Source organism: Festucalex cinctus, chromosome 9, assembly GCF_051991245.1.
Source record: "Festucalex cinctus isolate MCC-2025b chromosome 9, RoL_Fcin_1.0, whole genome shotgun sequence".
Lineage (NCBI taxonomy): Eukaryota > Metazoa > Chordata > Actinopteri > Syngnathiformes > Syngnathidae > Festucalex > Festucalex cinctus.
In genome coordinates, this window is record NC_135419.1 from 26,435,471 (window position 1) to 26,448,919 (window position 13,449).

At 39.8% G+C, this 13,449-nt stretch overlaps 2 protein-coding genes across 8 annotated transcripts in view; one reads left to right on the forward strand and one right to left on the reverse strand.

The window, feature by feature from the left end:
• Nucleotides 1–6,974, forward strand: part of hars (histidyl-tRNA synthetase) — a 169,395-nt gene extending 162,421 nt beyond the window's left edge. For 2 of the 4 annotated variants that reach the window (XM_077531442.1, XM_077531443.1), the window contains one exon: nucleotides 179–333. In XM_077531442.1, the coding sequence (XP_077387568.1) occupies nucleotides 179–238 (60 nt within the window). In that variant the 3' untranslated portion in view covers nucleotides 239–333. Of the gene's footprint in view, nucleotides 1–178; nucleotides 334–6,238 lie in introns of those variants that run through there. The other 2 variants (XM_077531440.1, XM_077531441.1) reach the window with 2 other exon arrangements.
• Nucleotides 1–13,449, reverse strand: part of LOC144025440 (uncharacterized) — a 443,835-nt gene that overhangs the window by 196,642 nt on the left and 233,744 nt on the right. The window lies entirely within an intron of this gene.

Here is a 13,449-nt window from a genome sequence, read left to right on the forward strand (position 1 = left end):
ACATTTTTTTTTTTTTTAAATCGTTCAGCCCTATTGCACAGTGTATTCTAAGTTACTGTATTACCAAGAATTTAAGGACTCTATGGGATACATTGTGGTTGTCTATGACCATGCATTTCTAGTTTTTATTGTCCCAGGGGCATTTACTGTCTAAACCCCATGAACGTGTTTCCAACAGGTTGATATCTCAAGAGCCAGTCTTGCCGATGAGATCAGGAGGAGGACCCCTGAAGCCTAGTTAAGCCACAAATGCATCTCATTCATGAGGCATGTTGGGAACTCGTGGAAAGTCCTGTGTCGAGCTTCAACAAATAAATATCTTGTGCAAATGTACTTTCAATCTTAATTTCTTGAGACTGCTTATTGTGTTCTGACTCTACAGATTGTATTCACTGACATCACGGGATTGCGAGTCCATGGTGGGTCAACTTTCCAGTGGACTCGGCTGTGTTTGTATTGTGTTTACAACGAATGATCTTTTGTTATTGATAGGCTTGTCACAAGAACCGATACTTCGGTACTAAGTCGATGCCAAGATTCTGAAAATGTGACGGTACTGCCTTTTCTACAATACCCGAAGTACCGTAGGTATGAGGCGGCATATCTGGCCGCATCTTTTGTGTTGTTTTGGGGGGGTGTTTTTTTTTGGGTTTTTTTTGTTTTGTTTTTTTAAATCCCACACGCACTCCCACAATCTTACATCATGTAAGCTGTTTTTTTTTTTTTTTTTTTAAGAGCGCTTATCTGGCAACCCACGCAATCACGTGACTACCCTGACGCTGCGACAATAAGGAAGTAGAACGACCGTCAGTGCGTGCAACTAACATGGCCTGTTCATCTGCGTCGGCTTCAACTGCGGCGGCAGATGCCTCGTGATTAGTTGAGAAGAAAAACGACAAAAGTCGCTGGTTTTCACCTGCTAAAAATAAATTTTTCCTGGTTTGGAATCGAGTAAGATTTTTGCGGTTCCAAACAAAATAGTGCGCGGTTCGAGGGAGGTGCCGGCGCCATCTTTACTCACTGTACTAGATCACCGGCAGTACACGGACAGGACACCGGAATGGAGAGGTCCGTCTTCCCCCCCCCCGAATCGACTCATGCTGGAAGGTACATTGCTTTACCTTACGGTTAATATACATTGTAATTTGAAACAATAAAAAGCTTGTGGCCAAAATGTAGCGAGCATTACAGACCGCATTGGGTACATTGAAATGATTCATTTGAACCCAATTATTCTCTTTCTTCACTTCCTCTTTCATCTGTCGTTTTTTTATTTCCCTCGTGAGGCAGGCTTTACATTCTTGAAAAATTGCACAAGAAACAAAGATAACATCAATTATTAATTTAGATATTTACTGTTTGTGTTTAACTTGATTCATTGTGTTGAACTTTGCTTCACACTTTGTTTTTATAATATTAATGTGTATTAAATAATTGTAAAATGTTATACCTTTTATCTTTTACTATTCCTCTGTGGCTCATTTCTTTAAATTTTACATTTTTCTGATTTGTCAGGTTTTATACATAAGAAAGTAATTGTGAAATGCATATTACTGTTAAACAATGATGAACATTTATTACCACCCAAATGAATAAAAGACCCAAAAACGAAATAAAGAAAAGGAAAAAATACAAAAGTACCGAAAAATTGGTACCGTTGAGTACCGGAATCGATTCCCAGGTACCGAGAATTGGAACAGTACCGGTTCAAATGTCTAAAGTACCCATCTCTATGGATTACAAACATTTGCCCATGTTACTGCCAACAGTGCGTGGACTACATGGTAACGTATGTTCTGAAGTATTTGAAGTAAGTGGTTGCTATGTGCATTTATCATTTGTGAATTTGAGGTTTTTAAACCGCTATAGCTACTACATGTAGCATATTACAACAAATCATTGTTGATTCATCACTTATTTTCATAACAATTTCAACTTTTGGGCAGCTTGGAAAGGAAAATAAGAGACCTTAAAGCCCAAGTCACACTGGCTGCGGAACGGATGCAGTGCGTTTTCCGTACGGCGGCCATACGGACGCCGCAAGGATAGAACGCATTCAAGTCTCTGTGTCAATTCACACCAGCTCCAGTGCAGTGTGGAAGGTTTTCGCAAGCGTTCTATTTCTTTCGGACGCCGCGGAATTTCATGAAGCTGAAGAAATGACACAAGCCGGACAGGAAGTTGTCTCGCATCCAGGTAAATCCGGTACATTTCAAAATAAAACCGTTTGCGAACTTGTTTATTTGGGGGGGAAGCTAGCTAGCTACGTAGCATAACATGAGTCGGAAATTTAAGACAAAAATGATCTCGGAATAAATTAAACATGACAAAATGACACTATTTAAACACAAAATGTACTTACCCATGGTAGAAGAGCCATGGTAGAAGTCCCAGAAATAACGTCCAAAAAGCATATCGATGTGACAGACAAGTGTGGCTATTGTTTACAAATAGGACTCTATACACACGGTAGTCCTTGCGGAAGCCGTACGGAAAACACATCACGTCCTTTCCACAGCCAATGTGAACTAAAATGAGTTTATTTGGAGAGATCTCAAAATCGAACATCTTGACCGCCAGATCTATTTATTTATTTAGCCACAACTAGCCACGGCTAGCGGCTCACATACATCACGATCGCATTATGGTAAAAGCATATTCTTCTGTGAACGGCACACTTGAAGCGGTTCAATCAAATCCGGAATGAATGAACCAAAGTAACTTGTAGTAAGCAACACAAGCCCTTCTCAGCATTTGCTTGCGTTCTCTTGCTGGCCCCAATTGGTTTGCCACACGATTGTTTGACCCACCAAATGGCTGCCGGGTTGATAGGTGGGGTTCTGTGATGTCATGTGAATAGCATGTGTGCATGAAGGTTGCAGTAACCAAATAAATGTTGCAGTTTCCATTTCGCTCAAATACGTTACTTTACTTTCACCGTTGACATGACCCTGAAAAGAACATTGCTTACCTTTGTCAAACTATAAGCTGGGGAAACTGTTGGGGTATCTAGTTTGTGTGTGTCAGATAACAGAAAATTGGTACATTGATGCTGTGAAGTTCAGGACCAACGATGGGGAAAGTAATGTGTACTTGGCCCTTAAAGTAATGTGTACTTGGCCCTCACTTCTTGACAAAAAGTGTCAGAATAAAACAATTTTGCCTGATCCAAAATGGTCTAATTTTATTGTTGCCAGCCCTCACATACTGTATTAGTGATAAATGCATCAAGGATCACAATCGTGGTCCATCTACTGTCACTTTACAAGTGATGGGGTCTCTTGGAAATCACTTTATTGTTGCAGTCTCCGTTTGCACACTTAAGGATAGTGCACTATTTAAAATGGTGCCTCTTTGACGGCCAAAAACGTTTAATAACGATTAGTAAAATCATGATGTATGCGACCATAGACGTTAAAGTGTATGGGACACGAAAAAGTCACCCTAAAAGTATTTAAAAAAAAAAAAAAAAAAGTACAAGTACAAATAATATGATTTCAATGATTACTGTGTTAAACACGCAATGACAAGTGCTTGTAAAAATTAGATATTTTCGTGAATTTCCAAAACATGACAGCTCACTGGTGACGCCCTTTTTTCCGAGCCTGGACACTCGTGACGTCAGCGCGAGTACGGAAGTTGGCGAAAACAATACGAGGATATGGAGAACTACACGGATAGTGAGATGCTTCCTGACTCGCTATCAAGTGTAGAGTTGGAATTTGACGTCCCCGACTACACAAGCAGTCTTCAGACGAAGATATTTCAGCCCAGGAATGTATCCAGCTGTATCGGTTTGAGCCTTTTCTTGATGGTGCTGGTGCAACTGTGTCCGGTCGTCTGCGTTACAATGAAGGTGGCTGTGACCAGTTTCAAACTGCCGAGGTAGAGGACGACATCGGCAGGCTCCAGAACACAGAATGGTAAATCTTACTCTTTATTTTAAAATGGAAATTATGGACTAACAATGCTGTTTATATTTTTGTATGGGCGAAATAGCAAACGCATTGTGGCCAAAATGTAGCTTGGTTTAGTCCAATACACTCAAATTATTATGCTTGTTATAGTAAAAAGCTAATTTATATTGGTAGAAGCAAAATGAACTTATTATCCATCTTAAAATGCAAACCATAAACTAAATGCTGCTTACTCGCTGTCGTAAGAAGTGAAGCCACCACTGCCCCTTTTCCATTGTCACATGCCATCCTCTGTGAGACTCAATTCACAATGGAAAAAGGGTACAACATGCATTTTGGAAATTAGATTGACCTCATAGAAGTCAGATGCATGACACTTTTTTTCTCCTTAAGTGCTTGACATAGATAATCCAAGTATTTCCTCAAATAATGAACAAATTCTTTGTAAATATTATAAATGGCTTAAAAAAAAAAAAAAAGTTGCTTGTGCTTTGCAGGTGTTCCTGTGGTACCTGTGTAGCAATGTCAACAGAGCGTTTGCTGTCAGAGTCCGGAGCGCAGCAGAACCAGTGCATCACCCATAACTGGACGTTCAAAGTGGTGTGCCTCAGTGTGGAAGTCCTGGAGACCGCTTACCGATTCCTTCTTGTGTAGTGTCAGGAACATTTCCATCAAATGACTACAAAGGATACCACGAAATATGATATAAATAAGTACAATTATACAAAAGAAATACATGCCTTTTTCTTTTCATCCAAATTATAAATGAACAAATAGAGAACAATCAGCTATGCCTATAAATTTACAATTTTATTTTACAAATGTACAAATTGCATCTTGCATCCAGTGATTAATCTCCCACAAAAATAAAAAAATAAATAAAAAATCGAAAGGCAGTAGCTCAGTGTGCTTCCTACAATTGGTCACAAAATCCAATATCCGAGTCTGAAATTGTCATGTCTAAAACTCAGCTACTACTCCACTGAAAAAGTTAACGGTAAGTAAAGTGCGAATTGTATGACCGCACAGCCTCTGCCTAGTCTGGCTTCTGAAAGTCTGCACACAGTGGTCGCCGTTCTGCACTTCGTTCTGCACTTCCTGGTACAGCGGCAGCTCTTCAAGGAGTGTGTCCTCATCCAGATTGGCCCCCTGACAGATGGTCTCCACAATCTTCTTAAGATCCTCCACATATTCTGTAATAATATACCCACTGAATTATTTAATCGTGTATGCAAAAATAATTAGAATTAACTTTCATTTCTATTCCTACTTTTTTCCACTATGTTGTGATTAGATTGTTGAATTCTAATTGTGGATGTAGATATTTCAAATAAAAAATACATATGAAATGTTGGCTGCCCCAGGACTTTGCGCACAATACAGGACCGTCTCAGAGAATTCAAATATTATGGCTTTTATTTTATTTTTTTACTTGGTCTGAGGAAATATTCTAATATTTTGAGATAGGATATTTGAGTTTTCTTAAGCTGTAAACCATAATCAGCAATCTTAAAAAATAAGGCTTGCAATATTTCAGTTGATTTGTAATGAATCCAGAATGTATGGCATTTTTGCTTATTTAATTGCATTACAGAAAATAATGGAATTTATCACAATATTCTAATTTTCTGAGACAGTCCTGTAAATGCTCATTTCCTTTACTGTACTTGGGATAGGACACAGTTTATTTGTAACTTCCTGGATCTGGTGTGCATGGAGGGTCTGAGTTTCCACGGTCACCAAAAGAGCTCTGCCTGGACCAAACTGTCTGCACTCCTGAAAATATGATTCCATATGTACCATGCAACGTATGTTGTTTGAGATGATCAAAACCAATTTTTACAATAACTATCCTTACCCTTTTTATGTCCTTTAGCTCAAATTGAGACTTCTTGTTGCGGGCAAGGCTTGACATGAAGCTTCTTTTCCCCTTAAAAAAAAAAACCTTTTAAATAAGAAACTATGTTGAAATGCAGGTAATATTTACACCTATACAAACATTTTATTCTTTGAAAAATGCACAATACATTGTAAATTACATGTACATGACACATTTGAACACTAGGTGGCGTGAGCAATTTGTTTTTCCATAAATCCATCCATCCATCCATTTTCTTGACCGCTTATTCCTCACAAGGGTCGCGGGGGGTGCTGGCGCCTATCTCAGCTGGCTCTGGGCAGTAGGCGGGGGACACCCTGGACTGGTTGCCAGCCAATCGCAGGGCACACAGAGACGAACAACCATCCACGCTTACAAGCACACCAAGGGACAATTCAGAGCGCCCAATTAACCTTCCATGCATGTCTTTGGAATGTGGCAGGAGACCGGAGTACCCGGAGAAGACCCACGCGGGCACGAGGAGAACATGCAAACTCCACCCAGGAATGGCCGGAGCCTGGACTCGAACCGGAGTCCTCAGAACTGGGAGGCGACGTGCTAACCAGTCTTCCACCGTGCCGCCATTTAGTCATTTATTTATTTCGAATTTTGGCAGTTTTGGTCCTCCATACTTGACAAGCCCCACGGTCGCGCTCCCATCAAATCATTTTTTCCATACCGCCTTTAAAACCCGCAATTACGCTATCTCGCCTATAGATGGCACTATTTCGCCTGTAGATAGCAGTGTTCGCCATTGCAGAGGCACCACTCACTTTGGATGAAACTTGTTGACTTTAAAGGACTCCCGTTTCCACAAAACCGAAATGGCGTTGAGTTTCTCACTTGTTTCACACCCTACACATCGCCAGCTATCAAATAAGACGTATTTTGAAAAATCCGATTGGCAAAAATTGGAATAAATTACGTTTAAAGTTGCCAACATAGGTGTTTTGACTGAGAGGCTGTGTCCTGTATATGTGTTTGCTCTCAACCTACATCGTCAACAACATACCACACCGCCGCCTAGCGGTCACAGTAACAATACACCACAATTTGTTGTTCTGTTTACAAAATTGTCTGTTTTATTTCTGGCGTTTTTACTTTTCATGTGCCTGTATGTATATTATTCCCATGCTTCCAGCGGCATTACTTCTGCTTCAAAATATTGACGACGTCGGCGAAGAGACGAAGAGTAAGCTAGACCAGAGAGGAGGAGTTGGTTGGTTTATTGAACATAACACATTACAAAATGTAGTTGACATTAAAATAAAAATTTGAAGAAAGAAAATTAATCAGTGTCATAAATTACATGTTCAAAATGAGTAAGAAGAAGAGCAATAATTGATCTAGTCCTACTCCATTCTATTATGTTAACGTACTAATAAACTATTCTTTATCTAATAACGTATCATTAAAATAAAATAAATAAATAGAAATGGAACAATGCAGTGAAACTCTTAGATGTTATGAACAGTTAGCCGGCATATTTTTATGACGAGTGTATATACTTTTGTTTATGCAATTGGGATTTTTTTCCTTATTTATTGTAAAGTTTGGTCTTCTTTTTGAGTTAAGAATACCTCTTGTAATCCAAGGATTTATTTTTTTTGTTCCATTTTGTTTTATCATCCTTTCTGGAATCGTTTCATTAATAAAATCTGTAATTTCCTGAATTAGATAATCGAAATTATTATTAGGATTGGTGGAATAGTAAATAGTATCCCAATTTTTAAATTGGAGGTGCTGAATTAGTTTAGCAAGGGTTTGGTCACTTAGAATTTGAACTTTCCTCTTTGTACATGGAACAGATACCTATTTAGTCCAGTTCATAAAAAACACAATAGGATAATGATCAGAGATGTCTGATTATATTACTCTTGATTTGCATCCAAAGTTTTGTATATTAGTAATAATCTTGTCAATAATTGATTTACTTTCCTCTGTAACGTGTATTTATCAATAGATGGACGAGGAGAAGAGCATGTTTTGAAAATCCATTTATATTTGACCTGCTTTCAATATGTCTATATTGAAGTCCCCCATGATAATACATTTTTCATTTGTCTGATTTAAGTGGAGTAGGAGACTTTCAAAATTAATTCTAAATGTGTCACAATCAGAATCAGGTGATCGGTATATTGCTCCGATAATGAGACTTCTCCGATTAGCTGTTTTTACTTCAAGAAATAATGAATCAACTCAACTTTATTTATAAAGCGCTTTAAGAACAGGCATTGCTGTATTCAAAGTGCTGTACATAAACGGTAATGTGCAAAATTCTAGAATTAAAAAAAATTATAGACTCGCTACTCGCTTAAGCAATTTATATCCATTATTCCCATGTGTTTGTCATACCAATTTATTCATCCGTTCATCCATTTTCTGAACCACAAGGGTCGCGGGGGGTGCTACTGGAGCGTATCTCAGGTGGCTATGGGCAGCAGGCGGGATATACCCTGAACTGGTCGCTAGACAATTGCAGACCAATTTATTGAAAGTATTAATATCATGTAGGAGAGAGCATAGAAGCATTCATCAATATTTGTTTGAATACCCTGTGAATAAAAATAAAAATATAGCTACCACTCAAAACTTCCTAAAATGTCATGCTCTAGACGAACGGTAGTTGTATGCGGAGAGCATAACATTTTAGGAAGTTTTGATGACATATAACATATCTTAGTTTAGTTTAGTTTAGTTTATTCATTTTTTCCTTTCGGACACATTACAGTTTACATCAATCACATCACATCATTTGCAACATTGACATCCGAAAGAAGGGCTGACGGGTAGAAGCCGAAGCTTATTCGAGACCCGTCCCCATCGACCCATTACTATAACGCATCAATCATATCCAATATTTAGAATAGTCATTAATTTTTATCGTTATCCATCCCATACTATCCCAGACACTGCTCACTCAGTTCATCTTGAATGTCCGTGTGTAGATTGTGGCTAGTCCCAGTCATTTGGAACTGGTGAGTCGGTCCCCAGACGCCACCAGCAAGCCCACCCCGCCAGGCGAGCAGCCAAGGCAAGCGCAATTCTTCTCTTTCACCAGTAGGGTCTTCGCTGACCTCGGATCAGCTTTCACACATGTTGTGCTTTCCAGAAGAGTAGATCGGCTTGCATCCAGCCCATTGCTTTCAAGCAATTTCAGCACTCGATTCTGGTCAGGTAGCACCACTGGTTGCTAGCATGTTGTGGATCTGATGACTCCTGTGCGCTGCCCAGCCTAGCTCACCCAGCAGAGCGGCCCACGCCAGCTGCATTCCAGGAACCAGACCACCAACCCCCATTTTGCGTATTGACAGCAGATTCATTGGAGCCACAATACAGCCTTATCATGTAGCCTTGACTGTTACAACAAATGTCCAAACGGAATTCGAGCCAGACAATATTTAGATTCAAACGGGAACAGCAATACATGTTATCAATGCAGGTGTATAAACAAGAGTTAGCCTTGGCAAAGTCAGCAAATAATCATATACAACTCCAGCTTTGGGTAATTAGTGATGTTGTTGTTGTTGTTGTTGTGATATTGTGAATTACTGTTGTCTCTCAAGCGCTGCCAATTCCTCAGCTCCTTTCACGATTCGTGTTTTTAGTTGACCAGAGTTATCTTTAGTTTGAATAAAAATTCGGCAGTCTTTTGTCCACGTGCTTTCGATAAGTCCATTCTTTCTCATTTGTCGAGCCTTTTTGGCGATGTCAGCATTTCGTTTGGTGAGGTTTTCGTTGATGTAGACATGTTTCCCACGAAGCTTGTGACGGTCTCTCAGAAGAGCAATCTTTTTCTTTCTGTCAACAAACCTGATCAGAACTGCCGGTGGTCGTGTCCCTCCAGTTGGAAGCAAAAAGCACATCTGAATGTGCGCAGGATCAACAGTTAATCCCAAATCTCTGAGTTGAAGTGTCACTTGCTGTTCCACAGTCTCGTTCCCTGAATGTTGGTCAGAATCTTCCGTGCTCGTGCTAGCCGCAGCTCTCAAAGGGCCACGGCGCGGCTTGATCTTGATACCGGTGACTATCACATCGTTGATACGAAGATTTTGTTCCAAATCATCCACTTTTTGTTCCAAGGCAACAATGTGTCGATCTTTTTCCTGTGTCTCTTTCTTCAATTGCTGTATTTCCTGAAGAAGTGGCTCAATGCTCTTCTTCATTTCAAGTAATTCGGCAACCATTCCACTGAGTTTTTTAAGAGAAGATTTTATCTCCTCAATCTCGTCAGCTCTTTTTCCGCCAGGCATTCTGCAACAATGTAGTTAAAAATCCCAATGCAAAAATCAACAAGTAGTTAGATTCACGAGCGAGTGCAGGAGCAAGTACAGATGCGTCCTTCCTCAACAGATGCGTCCTTGAAATTGATATCTAATTTTCCATCCATCCATCCATCCATCCATCCATCCATCCATCCATCCATCCATCCATTTTCTTAACCGCTTACTCCTTACAAGAGTTGTGGGGGTGCTGGAGCATATCCCAGTTGGCTTCAGGCAGTAGGCGGGGTACACCCTGAACTGTTTGCCAGCCAATCGGACATTTTTTTCCCCCCAAGAAAGAAAATCTTATGAGTTGTAAAGAAATATAGGCCAGGTAGTAAGCACTATCGTTGTTGTTCTGAGGTTGGATCCCATAGCGCAGACACAAATAAGAGTCTTAACACTTTATTCGCAGAACATCAAAAGGCGTGGAACTAACTGGACTTGACCAGAAACAACGAGAATGCATCGAGAATCGCGAGACGCCAAGCCCCCATTGGGCTGTGGGGATGCACAGAGGAACAGATATAACTAGAGCTGCGAGCAGCTATAAAGGGCCCTCGCAGCCCGGGCCACGTTGGGGTCCTTGCACGTTGGGGTACTTGCACGTTGGGGTACTGGCACGTTGGGGTACTGGCATATTGGAAGCAAAATTTCTTTGAAAATGGCATAATAAACGTTTACATGTAGAATATTTTTTTGCCAGTGTGTGTGTCAAGCTCAACGGGTTTTGGTGATTCTTAAGACCTGCAAAAATCAGCGTCCTTTTTTATTTTTAGGCAATGAGTTGCCCTGATTGGTATTTTTTGTAAAAGTGTATATGCACATCATCGCTCATTGTACTCATTGCACAATGTTACTTTTATTGTCCAAAGGGGCAATCAAAAATGAATAAAACAAAATGGAAACGTACATACGTTTGGATCGGTGTGAAGTGGGCAAAAGTATGCCCCCTGTAAATGTGCAAAAATCATCAAAAATGGGACATTCAAAAATTCGTAGTTCACTTCCTGTTCATTTTAGCATATGGGTCCAAGAGACTTTTATGTAGGTCTTGGGCTCCCTCATACACCTAAAATTTTTCGTAGATCTTGCTTAAACGTACAACCGGGGCTGCTTCATTAAAATTTTCTGGGGGGCGCTATTGAGTAATTTTTGTAAAAATAGCACAATCAACATTAAAATATTGCTCATTTTACCAGGCCAGATGTGTGTGCCAAGTTTCATGAGTTTCTGTGCATGTTTAGACCCTCAAAACCGGCGTTGTTTTCTTGGCGAACAGCGCTTAGCCACGCCCACAGCAATTCACGAAAACTCCCAAACTTCGTGTTGTGACATCATGAAGGCCGAAACCCTCATCTGAGCAAATCTGAGGTAGGTCCAGTTAACGTGTTTGGACAAAAACGTAGAAGAAAATTCGTAAGAAAAAAAAAATGCCACTAGGTGGCGCTATCAGTAAGATGAAATATAAGTTCGTAGATGTCTTTAGGGCTGGACTCTCATCAAATGTGTGAAATTTTGAGAAGATAGGATCATCTCGGTCAAGTTAATGCAGCTTTTATTGTCACGAAAAATCTTCAGACTTTGCGTCACCGTAGCGGCCACGCCCTTTGGCGAAAAGTTACAATATTCGGTGTGGGGCATGATCAACATCTTAAGGCTTGTCTGACCAATTTTCAACTGGATCCCTTCAAAGAGCTTGGCACAGTAGCTAAAAACGTAAAGTATGACATTTATTGTCACCACTAGGTGGTGCTATATGTATAACTGAATTTTATCATATAGATGTTTTCAGGCCGTGACTATTAAGTTGCATGAGAAGTTTGAGATTTTTTGGAGCTTGAACATGGGAGTTATTAAGCATTTGCTCTTTCTGGACAAATGAAATTTTAAAGGCAATATTTTATGCCCCGCCCCCGTCATATAGTATTTCAAAAAGTCAAGGTTTTTTGCCCAGTTGTTGTCTCAGGTCTTGAGATGATAAATGTCAATTTTGATGTCAACTGGATGAAAAATGTTTGCAAAGGGGGAAAAAGCATGACCACAGTGAATGTGCCAAAATAGGCCAAAATTGGACATTAAAAAATTCATAGCTCATTTCCTGTACATTTTAGCTACATGGTCCCAATAGACCTTTTTGTGCGTCTCGGGGTGCTACACGTGCCTGCCAATTTTTGTTGCTCTAGCTCAAACGTGCCAGGCTTGGTTTTTATTTTTCTACGCTAGGGGGCGCTATAGAGTCGCGTTGTTATGACGACTTCATAATATCAAATTTTTCGCCGGGCCTGAGGAGTGTGCAAAGTTTGGTGAGTTTTCGTGAATGTTTAGGTCCTCAAAAATGCGATCGTTTACGGAGAATAATAATAATAATAATAATAATAATAATAATAATTCGAACGAAAAACAATAGGGACCTTGCAGCGGTCGCTGCTCGGGCCCTAACTAGAGCTGCGAGCAGCTATAAAGGGCCCTCGCAGCCCGGGCCACGTTGGGGTCCTTGCACGTTGTGGTACTTGCATGTTGGGGTACTGGCACATTGGGGTACTGGCATATTGGAAGCAAAATTTCTTTGAAAATGGCATAATAAACGTTTACATGTAGAATATTTTTTTGCCAGTGTGTGTGTCAAGCTCAACGGGTTTTGGTGATTGTTAAGACCTGCAAAAATCAGCGTCCTTTTTTATTTTTAGGCAATGAGTTGCCCTGATTGGTATTTTTTTGTAAAAGTGTATATACACATCATCGCTCGTTGTACTCATTGCACCATGTTACTTTTATTGTCCAAAGGGGCAATCAAAAATGAATAAAACAAAATGGAAACGTACATACGTTTGGATCGGTGTCAAGCCAGTGAACAATTTGAGTGGTGGAAACTAAAAGAATATTCATAAATGACTTAGTTATCACACTTAGAATGAGTGTACATTTTTTGTACAAAATACCGTATGTGGGGTATTTTTATTTTTTTTTATATAAGCCTCAAGGGCTAGGTGGCGCTGTATTTATAACTGAATGTTGTCATAGAGATACCTTCAGGCCTTGATTATAAGCATACATGTCAAGTGTGGGATTTTTTTTGGAGCATGTACCGTGGAGTTATTAAGCATATACTTCATTCACGATATTGCTTTTAATGTCCATAGAGGCTATCAAAAATAAATAAAAATATATATATGTTTGGATAAGTCTGATGCCAGTGAACATTTTGAGTGGTGGAAACTAAAAGAATATTCAGAAATGACTTCGTTATCACACTTAGAATGAGTGTACATTTTTTGTACAAAATACCGTATGTGGGGTATTTTTTTTTTATTCCTCAAGGGCTAGGTGGCGCTGCATATATAACTGAATGTTGTCACAGAGATAACTTCAGGCCTTGACGATAAAC